Here is a 23,768-nt window from a genome sequence, read left to right as displayed (position 1 = left end):
AGCATGAGGGGGTGGGGCAGAGGGAGAGGGAGAAGCAGACTCCCCACTGAGCAGGGAGCCTGACCCCGGGCTCGATCCCAGTATCCTGGGATCATGACCTGAACTGAAGGTAGCTGCCCAACCGACTGAGCCACCCAGGTGCCCCATGGGACCTGATTTAAACAAACCAACTGTAAAGGCATTTTAGACTTACAGAAAAGTTGCCGTAGTACAAAGAATTGCTATATAACCTTCACCTAGATTCCCCAAATGTTAACAACCTATCACATTCACTTCAGCATTTTTCTGTCTACATATTCACATTTGTTTTTTGAGAGTAAGTTGCAACCAAAAATGCTCCTTTACCTGTAAGTTTCACTGTGTATTATCTAAAGACATGGACGTTCTCCTACATAATCACAGTACAATTATCAAAATCTGGAAATTAACACCAATTAACATTAGCTACAACCTTATTAAAAGTGTGCCATTTGTCCCACTAGATCTTTTATAGCAAAAGAAAATTTTTTCTTGGTCCAGAATCCAATCCCCGCATGTCCTCCTTATTATAGATAATTGAGTCTAATGAAATGAGATCATTTATAATGATTACATAGTAAAACTTATAGCCAAAAATACAAAAAGTCCTCATTTTATTTTTTGCAAAGTACTTTTTAAAACTTTTATTTCACCAAGGACTAATCCTTTGCTAATGTTCAAATTTAAACTATTTTTCTGAGTTTGTTTCATAAGAGAAAAACATGAAAAGTTGCTTCTGTGGCATTTTCTTCTAGTTTTTCAAGCCCTCTTGCAGTAGCAACTGGTTCAAAATACTGCTTTGTTTCAAAGCATGCAGTTTAGATGTATCTTCACTGAGGATGGTAATATTTCCATTTTGTTCCTGAGCTGTCAGGTCACCTTCACTGTCAGACAGTGTACACAGTAGAGTGTCATTTTCGTAGGTTGGAAAAAAATACCTGAAAACGACCACAGATATACTGAACAACCAAACTATAAATTATCCAGTAAAGTTTCTAGGCAGCTGAACATACACTTTACTATAAGTCTGCTAGGTTTCCTTGCCAACAATTTCGACAGCATTTTGCAAAGGTGGTATGGGAGACAACTTCTGAATTACTTTTACTTTGACCTTTACTGGCTGGTATCAGTCTTACCAGTATCCTTGCTAGCTGCCCATTCAGCCTGTGCTTGACAGTCCCACAAAAACTATCTCGAAAGGCAGCTTACAGTACTGGACAGCTCTAGCTGTTAGATAGAGTGCCATGGATGAAGCTAAAAATGACATCCCCTTCATTTCTACTCAAAGGCCCCAGTTCTTCCCTACAGATTACCAAAACTCAAATATGGCTACTTTTTCATACATGAATCCTTTAAATATCTGATGAAAACATTGTTTCCCTTGAATGTGTGTGTGTTCTTCCCAACTTAATCACTACTGGTTCCTTCATTCTAGGTGATCAAAAATTAAAACATCTATAGAATTTTAAGTCTATTATTTAGGTTCCTTTTCTGGACACACTTAGGAGTTAGTTCTGGAGTATCTCTAAAGATTTCACTTTATTTAAGAATTACAGGAACAGGGTCTCAGGCAATCCAGGACCGACTTTGCCTCTCACAAACCTGGGATTTTCTTTCTTTCTTTTTTTAAAAGATTTTATTTATTTATTTTAGAGAGAGAGAGGGAGACAGAGAGAGCAAGTGAGTGTGAGCAGGCGGAGGGGTAGAGGGAGAATCTCAAGTAGATTTCATGCTGAGTGTGGAACCTGATGTGGGGCTCGATCTCATGACCCTACTATGATCATGACCTGAGTCGAAACCAAGAGTTGGACACTTAACTGACTGAACCACCCAGGTGCCCTGAAATCTGGGATTTTCTAGAGGAAAATCTAGAGCTTTGGGGCTAGTGTTGGGGAAGAGTTGGGGGCGGGGGAGGGAGGAGGCTTATTTAACATTTCCTAAGAAGAGAGGAACCTCCAGGCAGCTAGAACTCTACAACCTCTCAGAGGTTCTCTCAGCTGAGGTTGTCCAGACTATGAGAACCAGCCCAGATGGCTGAACTGGCAAAGAAGTCTGATGCCACCTCCATAGTACAGATCAGTGGACCAACTGCTTAACATTTATAAAGTGCTGAGATGAAAAATATATACCAAAAACCCTAATAGTTGTGTACTCTTTGACAGAGTAATTTTATTTCTAGGAGTTTATCTAAAAGAAAAATTGGGTAAGTGTGCAACAATGCAGGCATATGGATGGATACTCATTGTATTACTATTTAAAAGAGCAAAATGGGGCGCCTGGGTGGCTCAGTTGGTTAAGCAACTGCCTTCGGCTCAGGTCATGATCCTGGAGTCCCTGGATCGAGTCCCGCATCAGGCTCCCTGCTCGGCAGGGAGTCTGCTTCTCCCTCTGGCCCTCCCCCCTCTCATGTGCTCTCTCTCAAATAAATAAATAAAATCTTAAAAAAATAAAAATAAAAATAAAAATAAAAGAGCAAAATGCAAGAAACAACCTCAATATCTAGCAAATTACGGTATATATTGAATGGGATATTTGACAACCATTAAAAATGATGCAATCGATATGTATTAGATATAGAAACATGCTTACAATATTCTGTTAACAAAATATAGTGGAAAAATCTATAATTCTATATCTACATCTTTATCTCCATACCACAAAATCTGGTTACACTTACAAAAACGGGATTCCTTTAAAAATAAGGTTTTTGAAGATTTTTACTTTTTTCTATACATGTATGTTTCTCTTTTATTTAGGTTTGGAGAAATGAATAAAAACAAGTAAGGGATATGGAGCTAAGAAGTATATGTTTGGTTGAGTAGTACTCACTCTGGTTGATCCCATGTCTTTCTTTCAGGAAGCAGTGATGTATGTTTAGCTTCTTCCATATGAGTCCTTAACTCTGCTTTGGATTTGAATTTCACATGGCAGCCATAACATCTACATTGGTGAATTTGCCTCCGAATGAAATTGACCAGTTTCACTTGTTGGTAGAAATTTAATCCTAAAAATGATAGTTTATACAATCATTAGACAACTGGTCAGACCCATTTTTGTACTGTTATAATTTTTTAAAAGAGCCATGTCTCCTTTTTTAAAAAAAGATTTTATTTTTCTTTGAAAGAGGGAGAGAGAGTGAGTACGAGCAGGGGGAGGGGCACACGGACAAGCAGAGTCTTCACTGAGCATGGAGCCCGAGGTGGGGCTCGATCCCAGGACCCTGAGATCATGACCTGAGCCGAAGTCAAATGCTTAACCGATGTCAACCGAAGTCAAATGCTGAACCACCCAAGTGCCCGAGCCACTTCTCTTTATTAACCAACCTGAAGAGGCAGTACAATTATAAAGAATAATAGATACAAGGGGTGCCTGGGTGGCTCAGATGGTTAAGTGTCTGCCTTCGGCTCAGGTCATGATCCCAGGGTTCTGGGATCGAGTCCTGCATCGGGCTCCTCGCTCAGCGGGGAGCCTGTCTCTCTCTCTGTCTCTTATGAATAAATAAATAAAATCTTAAAAAAAAAAAAAAGAATAATAGATACCAAACAATAACAGCCAATACTTATATAGGGCTTATGTGCTAGGCACTGTTCTAATCAGTTTCCATGCATTAATATGTTTAATTCTTGCAAAACTCTACCACATAGGTAGTATTATCATACCCACATTATCTATTAGGAAACTGTCCAAGGTTGCACAGCTAGTGGGTGGTAGAGCCAACATTTGACATATATACATGTCTGTAAGAATAGCAAAGTAAAGCAACACATTCCAGAGTCTAGGAAAGTAGTAAGCTGAGGTGTGGGAAGTGAGCTTTCTACTGTCTTTGATCCATTAGCAAGTCAGTAATTTACATCTTCATGACCCTAATCTTTCCATCATACTGATACTGAGAATGATGCAATTGGGTCCATCTGTGATAAATAATCTAGCTACATTGCCAAGCAGTACAGTAGGTATTTTATTTTTTTATTATTATTATTATTTTTAAAGATTTTATTTATTTATTTGAGACAGAATGAGAGAGAGAGAGCACGAGAGGGAAGAGGGCAGAGGGAGAAGCAGACGCCCCGCTGAGCAGGGAGCCCGATGTGGGACTCGATCCTGGGACTCCAGGATCATGACCCGAGCCGAAGGCAGTCGCTTAACCAACTGAGCCCCCCAGGCGCCCCCCAGTAGGTATTTTATATACATTATCTACTCCCTTCACATTCTGTTGACCCGAGGCCTTATGTCACACAGCCAGTAAGTGCTGGAGCTGGAATATGAACTCTAGTCTGACTTCAAAATCCATGGTCTTTCCGTTAGCTCCCTCCACTTTATTTATAATAGATACTAACCCTTAACTTGTATTTTATTTGAAGCATTCATATATGTAGGAAAGAAGAAAGACCATATGAAATAAAAAACCATATTTGAATATTACAGTTCAAAATGGTTGTGAATCATTGCTTCAGGCAATCCCGTGAGACCATCTGTGGAGAGACACATTTTGGCTGTGCACTCTCTCATCACGACTACTGAACACAGGCATCATTTACAGGATGGTGTATAAAAACGCAGCATCATGGAAAACAACTTCTGAATCAAACTCACCAAGTTCTGACTTTATTTTAAGGAGATCAAACTCGTGAGCATCCTAAAAAAAGGAATGAATATCTGTGAGCATATAAATTGTTTAATCTTTTAGGCTGAAGTTATAAACAGACGGCTTATTCATAGGAGTTTGAACACTGTTGAAACTCAGTCTGTTCATCATGTTCTGCTTTTGAAGTATTCGAAATATAACTGCTTCCCCCCACCACATCCAACTACTTTTTAAAGCACAGTCCAAACAAGTCATGCCAATCAGTTCAAACATTTTAATTATTCACAGTTTGTATCTACAGTTTTCACAATTTACTATGTATGCATTCTGCAGTCTGACAAAAGTGTCCTCAGTCTCTAGTAAGATGTGGCCCTACTTACTATATTGTGTGCCTGAGATTATTATGGATATAGGTCCTTTGCTACACAAGCAGATAGGTAATTTTACAAATCTGCTTTTCATTTTATGCCGTTAAATACGCTGTTTAATGCAAATTTCTCTTCACTGACATCTTCCCGTAAATTACATTTCTTTTGATTTTTACAATGCAGCCTTATTCTGTTTCACTCGTGTAATCGTCCATCTGGGTAAATGTTTGAACTTAAAAGCTTACAGAGAATGAAGACCATCTAACTCCCTATGAAGGCATTCAGTGTAATATCAGAGGCACGATAATTAGGAATTCCATGGTACTTTATGACTGAAAGTGACTGAGCAGAGGCTGAGGACACAGGTCGAGGATGTTGCAAAGGAAATTCCTACACAGGGCTGGGGTATTAAGACTCCTTTCAATTCAAAGATATTAAGATATTATGAATTAAAGTTAAACACTGGAAACTATACACATAAACTATTAGCAACCTGTTTCAGACAAAACGACTCTCTGCTTTCATAAGGGTAAATGCTCATGGCCTTTCACACACCTTCTAGTTTCCTTTTTTTAAAAAATTATTTATTATTTATTTTTTTAAAAGACTTTATTTATTTGACAGTGAGAGACACAGCGAGAGAGGGAGCACAAGCAGGGGGAGCGGGAGAGGGAGAAGCAGGCTTCCCTCCGAGCAGGGAGTCCGATGTGGGGCTCAATCCCAGGATCCTGGGGTCATGACGTGAGTCGAAGGCAGACGCTTAACGACTGAGCCACCCAGGTGCCCCTAGTTTCTTTTTTTTGATGGAACTAAGAACAGTGTTTCTGAATGCGAGTGGGGAGAAGGTGGGTGAAACAGGATAGTCTGTGTCACTGTTGGCAGAGATGGCTGGGGGAGGGTAGGGAGAGCACATCAGAATCATCCAGTAATTTTTTTTTTATTATAATCACCCCTCTACCCCTAAGCTGCGATACTGTCATGACTCATTAGATGTTCCCCTCCTCACCCCCACCGTCCAGCCGAGGATCAGAGATGTTGGGAGTGTGTCATCTCTCAGATATACTGGGGTGAAAAAAGGTTTAGAACTACTAGCTTCAAGCTTCATTATAACATAAAAATGGCATCCAGAAGGGAACACATGAACTGGAAATACCCTCAAATTTCTTCCCTCCAAATCCAAACGGTAGGAGCTGCACAAGCACACCCTGTACCCTCTCTGCCTCTACATCCCCCATGTCCCCCTGCCCCATTTCCCTCAAGGCTTGGTGAAGGGAACTTTCCCCTTCCCGCTTTCCTTATTCACTAGCACAGCAAGCAGTGAAAAAAGACTCAGAACCTGTCCATGTCTTGAGTACTGTTAATCATGGTTACAGGCCCCACATTCTAAACTAGAACTATCTCATAAACACCTCAGAGGTAGGATGGCATCAGTGGTCTGTGAAATCCCACCCTAACAGTTTGCACAGATCCTGTGCATTGTACTAAATTGCCCTGAGTTCTGGTTCTCCTTGATGGATCTGCCTGTCTCTTCTTTTTTTGCCTAAAGCACGTTCTTTTTAATAAAAAAATTATTTATTTGAGAGAGAGAGAGGGCATGAGTGAGCACAGGAGGAGGGGAAGAGGGAGAGAATCTTTCAAGCAGACTCCACGCTGAGTGTGGAGCCCAACATGGGGCTCGATCTCACAACTCTGAGTTCATGACATGAGCTGAAACCAAGAGTTGGATACTTAACCAACTGAGCCACCCAAGTGCCCTGCTTACAGCACTTTTAGGAATAGGATAATGACAAATTAAATTTATAAGCTTTTAAGATTGCAATCATGATCAGCTTCCCCTTGTCAGAACAAAACAAAATTCAAATGAATTAAAATATCTCACCTCCATGTGGACACATAATTTCTCAACTGTTTCTGCTTGCTTTTCACAAAATAGGCAGACAGCAGAGTCAGGGCGTTCTTCCCAATCAGACCAGTCACTGTGTTAAAAAGCAAACAGCAAATAAAGAGATTCTCCTCATTAAGAGGGTGTACTACGCAGTCACTTGGTATTACTTCCTCCTCGCTGGGAAACCCTGCCAATCTCTTTCAACTCTGACATCTTTGTAAAGATTGTCACATCATATTATGACTTTTTGATACAGCTTTTGAAATTCAAAGCAGCACCATGAAATTAATATAAATAGCGAACAGGTGCTGCTCTATTTTCTTCTATTTGCTTCTCTTCTGAGCAGCTATTTTACTACAGAATCAGTATAATGTCTTTCTGACACAACTAGGTTTACTTTGCAAAAGAGGCATATCAGTAGATGCTTTCTCATTAGTCACAACCACTAAGTACACACGCTGTGAGGTGCGATGCTGGGAGTGTGTCTCTGCATGACAAATGGTGTGTTTTAAAAAGGCAAACCATGTATCTTTCATGTGAGAAATACTGATCATTTTAAATGGGGCAAGTGTTAAATCTGGCAGTAAACAGAGAAGTCAAAAACCATACAGGACCCAGGTTACCAGTCCTGCATTTATTTTTAAGACACTGCCAACTTCTTGTCATTCCTAAGCCTGGAAAACTGAAATCCCAGGAGAGAAAAAAGGCCAAGCAGCTTTGAAGGAAAAGCGGATGAATAACAGGTAATCATTTTAGGTTGAAAAGAACACTTCCCAAGCTTGTAATTCTAAGGAAAGAAGCTGTGAATGTTTTACCTAGGTCAATGGGATGAACATGGAACAAGGCTAACTTTAATTCTGTTAAATTCTCTACTCCAATGATAAGCAGCATGGAGAGTTCAAAGGTTGTGTAACTTCAAGGTCTGGGCACCAACCAAGTGAGCAAAACACCAATGGAATGTATTTTTCTTTGCATTATATTTTACTTGTGTGTTCAATTAACAGTTTTTAAAAAACTTTAAAAATTTTATTTTTATTAATTTATTTACATATTTATTTTTAAAGATTTTATTTATTTATTAGAGAGAGAGAGTGACAGCACAAGCGGGGGAGGGGGGAAGGCCAAGGGAGAGGGAGAAGCAGACTCCCTGCTGAGCAGGGAGACACAGTGCTCTTTCCTAGGACCCCAGGATCATGACCTGAGCCGAAGGCAGATGCTTAACCAACTAAGCCACTCAGGCGCCCCTAAAGTTTTTTTATTATTTATTTACTTTTAAAGATTTTATTTATTTATTTGAGAGAGACAGAGGAGGAGGAGCAGAGGGAGAGGGACAAGCCGACTCCACACTGAGCACAGCACCTGATGCAGGGCTCGATCTCATAACCCTGAGATCAAGACCTGAGCCAAGACCAAGAGTCAGATGCTCAACCGACGGAGCCACCCAGGCACCCCTCAATTAACAATTTTAATGGCAAAACACTATTTGGCTGGAATAACAGTTGCTTTAGTGATTTTTATGTCAAAGTTACTTTGAATTCAAGTTTTTGCATTATTATATGGACGGATGCATGACTCAGAGAGAAAATTTTCTTCATTTCTATTCTCTTCAGAGTAATAATTTTAAACCAAACTAAAGAAATGTTTTCCTACTCTTAAAACACAGCAATTAATTAGCAGCTATAACAAGTCTTACTCTTCCTGATGGTCTAGCAGCTCACGATCATCTTCCAATTGAACTTCCTCCCACGATTTTCCAAGTTCCTTTTGTGGGAAGAACAGAGAGATTAGGGAAATGGAGGGAGCAGGGGGAAGAGAGGAAAGGAGAGAGAAAATAGACACACACACACAAAAAAACACCCCATAAAAAACCCACTCAAGACCACATACTCACTGGTTTTAAATCAATTCAAGTAGGATTTATTAAAAGAGTTATTTCAGTGACAAGGAAGGATGTATCCTAAAATGCTCTTAATATGTTTTTTTTTCCTGGAGAAGGAGTGATATTCTTTCAATCAAATTCCTTTCTCTTAAATGTAAACCAGTTTCTCAAACCTGGACGCACAGTAGAATCTCTTGGGGACCTTTTTAAAAACCCGAAACGATCTCTTGCTGGGGCCTGTGGAACATGGAGCTAGCCGGACTGTTTCTCCCCAAGGCCCCTACAGTCTATTTTTCAAACAGCAACCACAGTGATCTTTCTAAAGGACACTTCCTTGTCTGTATAAACCCTCCCATGGCTTCTTCCCGCAATTAGAACAAAATCCAGAGGCCTTATCATGGCTTGGAAGATCTGCTCCGGCTCCTTCTCCATCCCTTATGTACCACCACTTTTTCTCTGGCTCAGTTTGCTCCAGACAGATCAGTGTCTCTGCTGTCCCTTGAAAGCAGCAAACTCACTTCCACCGGCTACTTCCGGACTTACTGGAACGTCTGCCTGAACACTGCTCTCTCACATAACTGTGTGGCTCAGGTGTGGGGGCATCTGCTTAAATGTTACCACCTCTTCTTCTGACTCCTCTGTCTAAAGCAACACCCCTGCTCCCAGTTACTTTTTATTCCTCTATGATGTTTTATTATTTTTTTTAAACATCAATCACTGCCTGAAATCAGTTCTGTGTATCTATTTGTTTTCTCATTCGCTATTCGTTTTTTCCACCAGAATGTCCATTTCCAGAGCCAGGCATACAGTAAGTACTAGAAAGTATTTTTAAAGTGAATTGTAACAGAAAAAGTCTAAAGATTTAAGGCCAATTTGGATCCTACTTCAAAAGGTTTTTGTAAGGTGATTAAATAAATTAGTTCATGTACAGGCACACCCCAGAGATACTGCAGGTTTGGTTCCAGACTACCACTGTAAGGCAAGTCAAATGAATGTTTTGGTTTCCCAGTGCATATAAACATTATTTTTACATTACACTGCACTCTATTATGTGTGCAAGCATTATGTCTAAAAAAACAATGTATATACCCTAATTATTGCGAGAATTACCAAATGTGACTCAGAGACATGATGTGAGCAAATGCTGTTGAAAAAATGGCGCAGACTTGCTCAACACAGCATTGCCACAATCCTTCAGTTTGTAAAAACGTGCGAGGCACAATAAGCAAAGTGCAATAAAACAAGGTATCCCTGTATATAAAGTACACGGTTGCAGGCAACAGTTAAGTGCTCAAATATCTACTTCAATCCCTTTTATCTCTTACAGTTCACGGGAAGTTGCACCCACTTAGGGCTATGTCTGGCAAATTTAGTCATAGTTTCAGCAAAACTTTATGGAGTAATGAGCAGGAATGATTTCTTTTGGCCTAACCATTTATCTTTTCTATTCTTGAGTCATTTGTTCCTCTTTCTTATCTTTTCTTCTTTCTCCATCCAATTTTACCACTGTGCCATGCAAAAGCAGACAGTGCACTAAAGAAGGATGTAGGAACAATAATGGACACCTTTCCAAGCAGCTAAACTATGGTTACAGTCAAGTCCAACCTGACCTGCTATAAATATAGACATTCTTGTTTGATATTCCTCTTTTGGAAAAAAATAACTAAAATTTATTCTCAATTTTGAACTTCTTTTCTCAAAAAAGGTATTCACTTAAGCAAAAACAAAGAACTACAAGGTCCATTATGATTTAGGGAAAAAAGAAAATCTATCATTCATCAACTTAATGAGAGGTTTTGAAGCTGTCATTCTCTATCAGCTAAATGATGCATAAACTCAGACACACAGAGATTTACCATAATGTCATTAGAGACAGTTAATTTGGACTCTATAATGTACTTCCCAGAGTTATCATGAAATGTCTGAACCTCATTATGGACACGAGGAATGGCTTCAACACTGCCAACAGGATCCTTGTTAGTTGGAATTTTTGGTGATGAATTACATCTTTCATGGATTACTTGATCTCTCTGGACCTGTACTTTAAGGTCATTGTTGCAGGACATTATTCAAAGAAGGGCCATCTGTGGTATTACCATTTTCAATGATATGGACAAATGTTGCTTATCAATAAATGTTTTGGCCAAAGAGACATAGAATAGCTTTCAGTGTCAAACTTCCAAACCCAAAGCATTATTTTGCAACTTTCAGTACACTATTTGGCAAGTATTCAGTATAACATGTAGGGATTTTCCTAGGCAACAGCACTAACCATTTACCACTTGAGAGGAAAATGGAACTTGGTGTTCGTTAGTGTATTAAGAAACAAGTGGTTTGCATGTGACACTGGCCCAGGCTTTCCTGGAATGCTCTGCCTTGCATAGTCAAATATATATGATTTATTATAGGAATAAGACCTCCCCCCCGCCCCCCCAAAAAAGACAGAACTCTCTAATTAAGATGCTGTGCCTGGTAATGAATCACGTTAGGAAAGCAAAGATTTCAAGAAAAACAAAGTTTGGAAGGCACGTCAGTAAAGATGTTCAGCACACCCCCTCAACCCCCTACATCAGATGGTTTATGATCAATGAGAGGGTGGACAAGAAAAACATAAAATATAAATCCTCTTCATCTAGCATCCCCACCGCTCCAACACAGACACTTATATATGTACTTACACGAAAAACCCATTATAAACAGAGAAAGAGAAATGTTTTATTTTTTTCAAGTTTTAATTTAAATTCTAGTTGAGAAGTGTTTTAAATGGGGGCACTTGGGTGGTTCAGTCAGTTAAGTGTCTGCCTTCAGCTCAGGTCATGATCCCAGGGTCCTGGGATGGAGCCCTGTGTCTGGCTCCCTGCTCAGCAGGGACCCTGCTTCTTTCTCTCCCTCTGCTCCTCCCCCTTGCCACACCCTCCCCCACCTGTACTCTCTCAAATTAATAAAATCTTAAAAAAAAAAAAAGTGTTCTAAATGTAAATAATTTCATTAGAAAGAACTATACTAAAACTGTGAAAAACAGGTTAAGAGCAGACTTTTGTTACAAATGGCTTTGTATATCTTTAAGAATAAAAAAAATAAAAAATGATAAAACCACTGCAAAAATAATTTCCTTTAGGAAAACTCAGGGCTTGAAACATAAATGCCTTAGGAATAGGTAGCTGAAGGCTCAGTGATGATGGCAGGGGCATCTGAACGTGAAACTGCCTGGGAAATTGTCCCCTTGACCATCCTGGTCCACTCTTCATCGAACACTTTTGTTTGTGAGAAAACAGAGAACGTGTAGTACGTAATCTAGACTATGCATAGTGACTTTTTATGTATTTGCAAGTCTGTTATTATTCAAAAACTGATATGAATTATTAAGTACGGAAATTATCTCACCTAAGGAAGAAAAAGGAATCTATCAATTTGCTGAGCTCAGAAGAGAGTCAAAAACACCCTCCGTGTCTTAGCGCTCCCACCCTTGATGATGATTATAGAGTGCATCTTGCCAGGGATACCCTGGGTGCTGCCATCACTTGCTGCCTGGAGATTCTGCTCCGATGGAGTTGAGGAACCCCGTGGGCACATAGCTGCTACAGGAAAGGCCCACGCATTAACTTTGTACACCCCACCCCCAAGTGCTGAAATTATGTGCTTACATGTCTGTCTCTCATACGACCTCTAAACTCTCTGAGTAGTGACTTAAATCAGCCACCTTGTCTGTAATATTTTTCTTCCTGCTCCACCAGTGTCTGGTACTGGAAGGCACTCCAATGTATGTAGAATGTATGAAGCCAATGGAAGTTCTTCTTGCAGGGAAGAGGATGTGAGAAATGGATGTGCAGACCCTGATGACTAATACAACAGTTCTCTCTTTGGCCCCACATTCATCACTCATGTCAGCCTTGTTCCTCAGAGGAATACACAGTGAGTGTCTGTCAGCATTTTTTTCTCCTTTTTAAAACTAAAGCAAAGTCATTATTCATTGCTTAAGTAAACTTTTAGAAGAATTTATTCTTCATGTTAAATATTTCTGTGAAATATTAAGTATTTTCATTCATGGTGTCTGAAAGGAAACTAAAATGATGCTGAGCAATCTCTGACCCTCATTTTTCTCTAACTACACAGTATTAGTATTTGGAACAGTCTTTTATATACCCCTTCTATATATTATACCTTTTATCTACAACACTACTCAGGATGGTATTAAGGTTGATACTTCTGGTAAGCACTTCTCTACGTTAGGACATTTCTACATCTTTAGAGACCTTATTAGCTAATTCAATTCTTTTCTAAGGTAATTTTGTATAATTTCCAAAATGCTAAGGCTAATCGTAACATATTTTAGGTTTTGTTTTTAAAATCATTCTTCTTGTTGTGAGCTATTTACCTCAGTGGGAAAGCATACAGGGCTAAGAAGGCTAAGGTTGTGGGTCAGAGCCCTTAACGAGCTTATTAAAAAGTCAGCTTTACTTTGACCTTGACTCACTTTCTAGTTTAGTACAAAAGAGAACAGGCAAGAAGGTGGTGAATAGATCATTACGAATTCATCATCATTACTTGACCAAAAACCCAACCAAAAAAGTAAGAGGTAGGTACCTTATTTCAACTGAGGAAAAAGCGAAGGAAACTGATACACAGAGAGGTTAAGTATCCTGTTCTAACTATGTGACTCTGGGAAAAGATCTGTGCCTACTCTCCAAATCTATAAAATGGGGATAATAAAATCTGTGACATATGGATATGGTTAAGAGTAAATGACTTAATAATATACAAGACAGTGCTTGGCATATAGCAAGTAGTCAAATGCTGCTAGTTAAAAGAAAAAATTACTTCTATCAATATTCTCCTAAAATGATTTAATTTTCATTTTATATACTATCACAGTCTTCATGTTTTCTTGAAACACTGCTCCTAAGCTATGATTCATGCCACATCATATCTGGGCACTCAGTGGGCAGTATAATCTAGCATGCCCATCTAGAGACAGCTGGTCCTTGCAGACAATTTCAGTTTTGAAAGACATACTACTTGATGCCCAGAGAATAAAGCATCATACTTTTCTAAAAGTGCCAGCAGAATTTGAGTGAACAGTCCCTTTGAAGTCTCCTCTAAAAGGTAAATACCTCCAGCTATATATATAATGTTCCGCTAGTCCCAAGCTCTCGAATATTATTTTAAAAGATCCCCAGAAGGAAGTACTATTAAATTGCTTCCACAGCTTTCTGCAATAGCTGATATTTCTTAGAGCTAACACTGAAGTCCACTCCCCATTGGATTGGGCTGGGTCCTGAAGCAGCATTTGTTCTAGGAATTAATGACAGTGATTTCAAGAGAAGATTGAAGGACTCAAAGGGTGCCTTTGCCTTTAGCTAGTTGTAAAACATTTGTAGCAGATCATGGCAACTTCTCAGAGTCAATCTTCAAACACATGTCAAACTTGCTTCTCAAGGGGAATTTTATTTTAACTCTACAAGGATTAGTTAGAACAGACAAAAATTCCACCCCACCAAGAGATTTCCAACATATTTCAGGATATGTTTGTTTCTGTCCAATTGATAAAATGGTTGATTATAATCAATTATGCCCTCTGTGGCCATGAGTTTGGATTCTAATTCATTCCTATTGAGAGGAAAAAAATAATTTCCATTTGCTTAAGAAAAGTGTCTGAAACAACTCCCTTTCTCCTAATTCAAGTGGAGAGTTATGTAACCCTTTTCTTTACACGAGTGGATTATTTCCTTTGTTATGTACACCCCTAAATTCAGCAGAGTAGGGCAGGGCCAGTAGAACTCCCAGTCATTGTGTCAGTTGAAATCCCCTCTTCCATTTCTAAATGCCCCCCTAGTGACACTTGCCTCCAACTGAATACCTTCTCTTAACCAAAAAGCTCAGGAAATGATACTGAGGTTTCTAGGCAAGGAAAACTTTCAATGTATTTAAAATCCTTGACGTGATAACACCATTATTACATTCTATTAGCCATACAAATCAAAGTCCTCTTGTGTAGTGAAATGATTGGTTTCTCTAAAATTTCCAACAAAGATAAGCTGGCCAAGGAGGATGGTAAATTTTTTTTGTGGGAAAAGGAGGGTTTTTTTAATGGGGAGAGAGGGAAGAGAGAAGAGATTTTTTTTTTTTTTTTTTGAGGGGGGTGTGTGGGAAGACAGAGGGAGAGAGAGAATCTTAATGAGGCTCCATGCCCAGTGCATGAGCCCGACTAGGGGCTCAAATTCACAACCCTGAGATCATGACCCGAGTGGAAATCAAGAGTTGAACGCCCAACCCACTGAGCCACCGAGGTGCCCCATGAAGAGATTGTTTTTAAAAAGTTATCTAGCATAAGACACCTAGTACATCCAGATGTCAAAAGATGGTTTTTGAATAGAATATAGAAGTCTCTGGACTCAAGGTAATAGATAATATAACAAATGAGCAAGAGTATGTAGATACTCAAATGTTTTATGTTTATTATTACTTTTTTTTTTTTTCGGTCCAGATCACTGAATTCTAGAGACATGACATTTTTACTGTGTAAACATCTGGCAAATCAAAGACAAACCAAATCAAGTTATGCTTTGTAAACTAGCCATTACGAAGCTAATCACTGCTTGGAAGTGTCCCTCGATTACATTTTGACTTTTATACTAATTGCTTGTTTAAATATTAGACAGCCCTTAGAAAGATTTTTGTTTGTGGAAATGCAATCAGATTTTAAATTATGAAGAGAAAGCCTTACCAAATAATTGATGACATAAAATCGGTCATACTCTCTGTTCTTAGGATTAATCCTCCGATGCTGTTTTTTCCTCATATGGTCTTTCAGTGTATTTTTGTCCCTGAAGGTCTTCTCACAATACAAGCACTGCAGGCTAAAAAAATACACAAACACTGACAGATTACACAAGTCTCCTGGAAAGCTGCTGCAAAAGTCCTTTATTTTTAAGTCTTACGATTATTCATTTTAGGTTACAGAATCTTCAAGTAGGATACGACATCCCTGTCAGAACCTCTCTTACTTCATTCATTCAGCTTTGTGGGACGCATGCTTGGTTTATTTTGTAGTTGGCTACATTGGCCAACTGGGCTATGTAGTCAAACTGTGACAAAGATAGTTAATACCCAAAAATTATTGTGGTGTTTTCTAATCAAATTATCTCTTCTAAAAATGAAAATGTAGTTATGTTCTTCAAATAATTACAATGATAACTAGCATTGGCTGCCTCCACTGAGTACAACAAATTAGTCCATGGCTTGGCATATTTTGTGAGCTGATTTGCAGGGTTTAATGCCTAGTTTCAGTACATACTAGCTGTGAGACTTGGTCAGGTTACTTGCCTTCTCTACTGACATTCATTTTCTAATGAAAATGAACAGATTGCTAACAAAACATCTTTCTTAACCTAAGTCTGACAGTGGATACTGCCTGTTACTTCTCCCTACCAGTCATTAGAGTTCCACTTTTTGGAGTCACACAGATTATATCTAAGTTCCCTTTTACATGAAAACTCTCAAATGGGTGAAATCAGTTGTTTCAATTTCGAATTCTTTTGTCATCACTACTAAACATCCTTTGAACCATTTCTTGTGCCACAGAAATAACTATATTCTTTTATAGCAAATAATCATGGCATTAAAAAATTATGCTAATCTTGGGGCGCCTGGGTGGCTCAGTCATTAAGCGTCTGCCTTCGGCTCAGGTCATGATCTCAGGGCCCTGGGATCAAGCCCCGCATTGGGCTCCCTGCTCCACGGGAAGCCTGCTTCTCCCTCTCCCACTCCCCCTGCTTGTGTTCCCTCTCTTGCTATCTCTCTCTCTGTCAAATAAGTAAATAAATAATCTTAAAAAAAAAAATTATGCTAATCTTGCTAGAAAGCACATCTGTTATTATTTTATAAATGAAGGATCATTTAGTAAGAGTAAAAGGACATTAATGTAGTGTTGATACCAGAATTTGAACTCAGAACTTTTAATATTTCTTTCTTAATGTTATTGCTCTGAATATTGTGGGCTGAGATTTCATTTGGGAAAAAAAAAAAAAATACAGGGGCACCTGGGTGGCTTAGTTGGTTGGGTGTCTGAATCTTGATTTTGGCTCAGGTCATGATCTTGGGGTTGCGGGATCGAGCCCTATGTTGTTGGGCTCCGCACTTACTGCGGAGTCTGCTTGATATTCTCTCTCTCCCTCTCCTTCTGCTCCTCCCCCCACTCAAGCTCTCTCTCTAAAAATAAATAAGTAAAATCTTTAAAAACAAAGAAAAAACCCAAAAAAACCTAGGTTTTGAGAGAAAAAATACTGGGCCCTCTCCTCGAGAAAAATGTGGATAGATTTTTGAAAGCCATTTTAGTGACCTAGAGAATTTCCTTCCTTATTTTACAAGCTAAGCTCTAGATACCCACTAGATACAGTCACCAGAATATGGTCTTAGGAACAGTGGAGTGTCATGATATATAAGTGTGAATAAATACTAAAAGGTAAAAGAATGCACAGAGTATGTTATGTCTCACATAAAGCTGAATAACATATAACATTTTGACAATATATTTACCAAATATGTGAAAAATTATACTGAAAAACGAATTACCATGACAAAATTAAGAAATGGGGAGATATGAATGAGGAAGGGCACACATGAAAATCAAGGGAATTAATAATGTTCTATTTCTTTATTTAAAAAAAGATTTATTTATTTTAAAGAGATAGAGAATCTCAAGTAGACTTGACCCTGAGATCATGACCTCAGCTGAAAGCAAGAGCTGGACGCTTAACTGACTAAGCCACCTAGGCATCCCTGTTCTATTTCTTAGGCCAGATGTAGAGTATACTCTTGATACCCTATATAGCATATGTTACATGGTATGTACACTGTTTGGTAATATGATACTTCTTTTAAAAAGCAGTAAAAGGCAATATGATCTAGACAAAAAGAAGAAAATTCCATTTTATTAATTAGTTCTATTAGATTAATCTTAAAAAATTCACAACAGACAATAAAAAAAATTCCCAAGAGTCCAAAATTAAAATAGCTTCAGGTTGTGTTTCATGAAAAAAATACTTACTTGTCCAGTTTTTTCTGTAATGTGCATAGAAATTCATTGCAGTTTACAATGTTGTCTGGCAATCCAATGTTGAAAGCATGTTCTCTGGCCATGTGGTTCAAAAGAATAGATCTATGAAGAAATTTGAATACAAATCATCTAGTAACAAATCAAGTCAGGGATGGCACTTTTATAATGATTACACTAATCAGAAGTACATGCAAAGGTTAAACACTAAAACACACATTTGGGCTATGAAAGAGTGGTATGTTATATAGTATTTAAGTACACATATAATCACAATAGTTCTTTAAAGTGAGTTAAGTTTGTTCCATTATCTGCCAGTGCACAGGAATATACTCTATAGATGAATTGGGTTTCTGTCCTTTAAACTATTAAACTGTGCTTTGCTTACTTTTCCAATTCATTGTGGGGAGAAGGAAGAGACAACTCCCAAAGGGAAATATGTCCTTCTATATATGTCCTGGGATCACAGACATTTAGTCAGCTCACGATCAGACACCGACCTAGAACCCACAATTAACAAATCTAAGTATACGTAAGGGTTACCATAAACTGAATACCATAAACTGAATCAACAGTCTGTTGATTAGTTTATGCTAAAAAGGAAAATTTTAATTTATCTAAGTTTTACATAGCAAAAATGCCTATGTGTAAAATATATTATTCTACTGGGTCTTTATCACAACTTTATTTTTATTTTTTTTAAGTTTATTTATTTATTTAAGTAATCTCTACACCTAACATGGGGCTTGAACTCAGGACCCTGAGATCAAGAGTCGCATGATCCTCAGACTGAGCCAGCCAGGCGCCCTCTTTATCACAACTTTAGTTCATAAAATGAAGGTGACAGTTTTGGGGAACTCATTAGTACACAAACCACTATACACAGTGACACATTATACAATTTATCTAGCTTATTTAGGACACTAAGCTGGCTCCAAATCACTGTTTTTTAGGGTTATTATTTTTTTCTTTTAGAAAATAAAGCAACCAACCCTATGAAAATGTTTGTTGATTTTTTTAAGTATGTAGGAGTCCCATTCATTAATCTCATGGTTAATACACTCTTTTGGCTAACCACTTAATTATTACTGATAACTTTGAATAAAACTAGTATTTCATAGAGTATTTCACAGTGCCTTTTGGCACAGATTTTTCTCTATGCCAACTGCCCTACAGAAGAATCAAATCTTCATTAGTGGTGTTTTGAACATCAGTGCTGCAACCAAACCATTTTCTAAATTCAAATTAGTACTGTATCTGTAGCTACCCTCTCCTCAATGTTTTTCAGGTAATAATGTCAGTTACTGTGCCAGGCTTTTTTGTTTTTTAATACTGTAGACCGCCTTCTTTGAAGTGGGTAGAAAAAGGTATTTTTCTGACTGTCCATTTTTTTTTTTAAAGATTTTATTTATTTATTTGACAGAGAGAGACACAGCAGGAGAGGGAACACAAGCAGGGGGAGTGGGAGAGGGAGAAGCAGGCTTCCCGCGGAGCAGGGAGCCCGATGCGGAGCAGGGTGCCCGATGCAGGGCTGGGGCTCGATCCCAGGACCCTGGGACCATGACCTGAGCCGAAGGCAGACGCCCAATGACTGAGCCACCCAGGCACCCCTCTGACTGTCCACTCTTATGTTGCCACTGAACTATTCCCAGTTACTAGAGGTTACAACTTCATGACTTGTATTTAAGTCATGTTCATTTGTAAATATCAAATGCTGTATAATGAGAAATCTGTCTGGTCTTTGTCCTTGATTCCTGGCAGAGAGCTTCTAAAATCCTTGGAATTTCTCCATGATAGGATTATCTTTGTTACGCTGACAAGGCGACTAGCCCTTAGCTAGTTTCAGTATGGGGGTTGGTCAAGGAAAAGACTTACCACAGGATTAGAAGGTAGAGATTTTGAGCCAGCCTGACCTTCAGAGAGGGGAGGGATCTGGAGATTAAGTTCAATGATTGAATCAATCATGCTAATGTGATGAAGCCTTATTAAAAATTCTGGAAATCAAAGCTCAGTGAAGATTCCAGGTTGGTGAATACCTTGATGTGCTGGGTGGGTGATATGTCCTGATTCTTTGGGGGAAAGGGCACAGAAGCTCTGAGTTCAGGAACCTCCTAAAACTTGCCCTATATATCTCTTCATTTGGTTGTTCCTGATCTCTTCACTTGGCTGTTCCTTTATAACAAAACTGCAGTCCTAAGCATACCACTTTCTGGAGTTTTGTGAGTCATTCTGTAAACTACTGAAGGATGCAAATTACTGGTGAGAATCCTTGAATTTTTAGTCAGTTGGTCAACTGAACTTGTGGCTGGTATCTAAAATGCAAGCAGTCTTGCTGGGGATGATGCCCTTTAACCTGCAGAGCCTGATGTTAACTCTGGGCGATTAGTTTTAGAACCGAATTACTGTATGCCAGTTGGTTTTCGACCCAGATGGGAGTGGTAAAGAATTATTAATACCCCAGTTTTTGTTTTGGGTTTTTTTTTTTTAATCTTTGTTGATTTTATTTATTTTTAAAAGATTTTTATTTTTATTTGTCAGAGAGAGAGAGAGAGAGAGAGAGAGAGAGGTAGGCAGAGGTAGAAGCAGGCTCCCAGCTAAGCAGGAGCCCGATGTGGGACTTGATCCCAGGTCCTTGAGATCATGACCTGAACGAACAGAAGGCAGACGCTTAGCGGACTGAGCCACCCAGGCATCCCTAATCTTTATTAGTTTTTATATTCAAAAATGAAACATCAAAAACTGCTAAAGGTTTAGAGTTAACAATATAGAAGGGTGTGTCTGTAGTAGTTTGTTGTACATGGTCTTGCCTGTCAGCCAACTGAAAAAGTCCTAGGACATTAAACACAAATTTATTTTTGGCATTTAAGAAAAAAGAGAGGCAAACCAAGAAACCAACTCTGAACTACATAGAACACATTGATGGTTACTGGAGAGGAGGTGGGGGATGGGTTAAATAGGTGACAGGGATTAAAGAGGGCACTTGTAGTGATGAGCCCCGGGTATTGGAGTTAGTGTTGTATGTAAGTGATGAATCACTAAGTTCTACACCTGAAACTAATATTACACTGTAAGTTAACAACTGGAAGTTAAATAAAAACTTGGAAAAAAATAAAAGAAAAAAAATGAAAAAATTATTCCCCTATTCTGCTTAGAGCAACTATAGTCCATCTTTGATGTTAGGCATATTAAAAAAAATTATTGCTGATATATGAAAGGGTCCTGAGCTAATCCACAGAACTTAATTTATATAACCATTATGAATGTTTTGATATGTTTGCAGATGAAAAACAGTAATATTCAAAGACATGCATAAAGGCAAACCTGTTCCCGAAAAATTCCTCACTGCAAAACATACAAATACCATGAAAATTGTTATCATTTCTTTCTTGCTGCTGTTGTTCCAGAATTTCTTTCTGTAAAGTAGAAACAGATATTTGAGATTATTTTTTTTTTTAAAGATTTTATTTATTTATTTGACAGAGACAAAGAAGAGGAGAGAAAGCGCACAAGCAGGGGGAATGGAAGGCAGAGGGAGAGAGAGAAGCAGGCTCTATGCTGAGCAGGAAGCCCGACAGGGGGCTTGAACCCAGGACCCTGGGATCATGACCTGAGCCGAAGGCAGACGCTTAACCGACTGAGCCACCCAAGCACCCCTGATATTATCTTTAATAAATCCACAGTTAGCTAATGAAATATGTTATAGTCTGAATGGGAGGAATCTGGGAAGAAGCACAAAGGGAATATATGAATCCTGACATTATTTCAAATTTCTCCATTTCTGTCCTTGTATCAAAACTACAAGTCTATACTGTTTTTTAAAAAAATATTTTATTTATTTGACAGAGAGAGACACAGCAAGAGAGGGAACACAAGCAGGGGGAGTAGGAGAGGGAGAAGCAGGCTTCCCGTGGAGCAGGGAGCCCTATGCGGGGCTCGATCCCAAGACCCTGGGATCATGACCTGAGCCAAAGGCAGATGCTTAACGACTGAACCACCCAGGTGCCCCAAGTCTATACTGTTAAATGCTGACAGAACACTCCATTTGGATAGCTATGCAGGAAACTCAGAGTCAACTGGGTCTCATCATCCTTCCCTACTCCTGTTTTTATTAGTCAACTCCCATTCTCTCCCTCTTTTCCAAACAAAAATGTGGTGGGCTTTTTGATTTGCTCCTTTTGATACTCCTCAGTTTAGTCTGCAATCAAGTTCTGACAAATATTTCACTTGAACTACCTTTTATATTACTTTTCTCCACCATTCCCAATGCCATCACCTTGAGTCCAGTTTTTAATCAGTCAAGTCTCCTAGAGGGTCTCCAGGATCTCAGTCCTTTTTTCATCATATCCATCCTTCTTTTTGCTCCAAGGCAAACTTTCTTAAACATTGTTTTCCTCCTACACTATTATCTAGTTATTCTTCATCTCAAATAATTTTTTTAAAAGATTTTATTTATTCATGAGAGACAGAGAGAGAGAGAGGCAGAGGGAGAAGGAGCCTCCCCATGGAGCAGGGAGCCCGACAAGGAACTCAATCCCAGGACCCCGGGATCACAACCTGAGCTGAAGGCAGAAGCTTAACTGACTGAGCCACCCGGGCGCCCCCAACTCAAGTAATTTTAAATACGCTTTGGTAACATTTGCTCCAATCAAATGTGGTTCTACACACCCCGGTGGTTCTACACACCATCATTCCTTGAGGTCATTTTATTTCTCTTTGCTTTCTGCCTGTTAACAAATCTTAATCTGTAACTTAAGACCACTTCTATCAAGATTTCCATTTCCAGACTACTGTATAAGAGTTACGAGCTCCGGCTCTGAAACACTGAGTAGACTTGGATTTGAACTCTGGCCTCAGTGGTACTCAATATTTTATTTAACTTTTATTTAACTTTTTCAGTTTTCTCATTTTTAAGATGAAAATGGAAATACTATCTCGCAGAATCGTTTATAGGATTAAATCAGATAATTTATGTAAAGAGCCCAAATTGTGCATGGGTCATTAAATGTTGGATATTATTGTTATCCTGCCAATGTCAATCTCCACTGTTTATTTTTTTATTTATTTATTTTTTTAAACATTTTTTTATTTTATTTTTATGTTAATCCCCATACATTACATCATTAGTTTTAGATGAAGTGTTCCATGATTCATTGTTTGTGCACAACACCCAGTGCTCCATGCAGAACGTGCCCTCCTTAATACCCACCACCAGGCTAACCCATCCTCCCACCCCCCTCCCCTCTAGAACCCTCAGTTTGTTTTTCAGAGTCCATCGTCTCTCATGGTTCATCTACCCCTCCGATTTACCCTGCTTCATTCTTCCCCTCCCGCTACCTTCTTCTTCTTTTTTTTTTTTTCTTAACATATATTGCATTATTTGTTTCAGAGGTGCAGATCTGAGATTCAACAGTCTTGCACAATTCACAGCGCTTACCAGAGCACACACCCTCCCCAGTGTCCATCACCCAGTCACCCCATCCCTCCCACCCCACCCCCCACTCCAACAACACTCAGTTTCTTTCCTGCGATTAAGAATTCCTCATATCAGTGAGATCATATGATACATGTCTTTCTCTGTTTGACTTATTTCACTCAACATAATACCCTCCAGTTCCATCCACGTCGTTGCAAATGGCAAGATCTCATTCCTTTTGATGGCTGCATAATATTCCATTGTATATATATACCACATCTTCTTTATCCATTCATCTGTCGATGGACATCTTGGCTCTTTCCACAGTTTGGCTATTGTGGACATTGCTGCTATAAACATCAGGGTGCACGTAGCCCTTCGGATCCCTACTTTTGTATCTTTGGGGTAAATACCCAGTAGTGCAATTGCTGGATCATATGGTAGCTCTATTTTCAACTTTTTGAGGAACCTCCATACAGTTTTCCAGAGTGGCTGCACCAGCTTGCATTCCCACCTCCTCCACAGTGGAGGAGGGTTCCCCTTTCTCCGCATCCCCGCCAACATCTGT

At 38.9% G+C, this 23,768-nt stretch overlaps 1 protein-coding gene across 2 annotated transcripts in view; it reads right to left on the bottom strand.

Annotated features, from left to right (window-relative positions):
- Positions 1–630: 630 nt before the first annotated feature.
- Positions 631–23,768, bottom strand: part of ZNF277 (zinc finger protein 277) — a 106,228-nt gene continuing 83,090 nt past the window's right edge. For both annotated transcript variants that reach the window (XM_035020947.1, XM_035020948.1), the window contains exons 5-12: positions 21,109–21,200; positions 17,782–17,892; positions 15,460–15,592; positions 8,550–8,617; positions 6,851–6,947; positions 4,612–4,654; positions 2,848–3,022; positions 631–956 (exon numbers count right to left, since the gene is read on the bottom strand). In XM_035020947.1, coding sequence (XP_034876838.1) covers positions 770–956; positions 2,848–3,022; positions 4,612–4,654; positions 6,851–6,947; positions 8,550–8,617; positions 15,460–15,592; positions 17,782–17,892; positions 21,109–21,200 — 906 coding nt within the window. In that variant the 3' untranslated portion in view covers positions 631–769. The remainder of the gene's footprint in view (positions 957–2,847; positions 3,023–4,611; positions 4,655–6,850; positions 6,948–8,549; positions 8,618–15,459; positions 15,593–17,781; positions 17,893–21,108; positions 21,201–23,768) is intronic.

This window comes from Mirounga leonina, unplaced genomic scaffold, assembly GCF_011800145.1.
Source record: "Mirounga leonina isolate KUSES-001 unplaced genomic scaffold, KU_Mleo_1.0 Mir_174, whole genome shotgun sequence".
Lineage (NCBI taxonomy): Eukaryota > Metazoa > Chordata > Mammalia > Carnivora > Phocidae > Mirounga > Mirounga leonina.
Note: the sequence above shows the minus strand (reverse complement) of the source record. Positions and strands in the feature narration are given on the sequence as shown.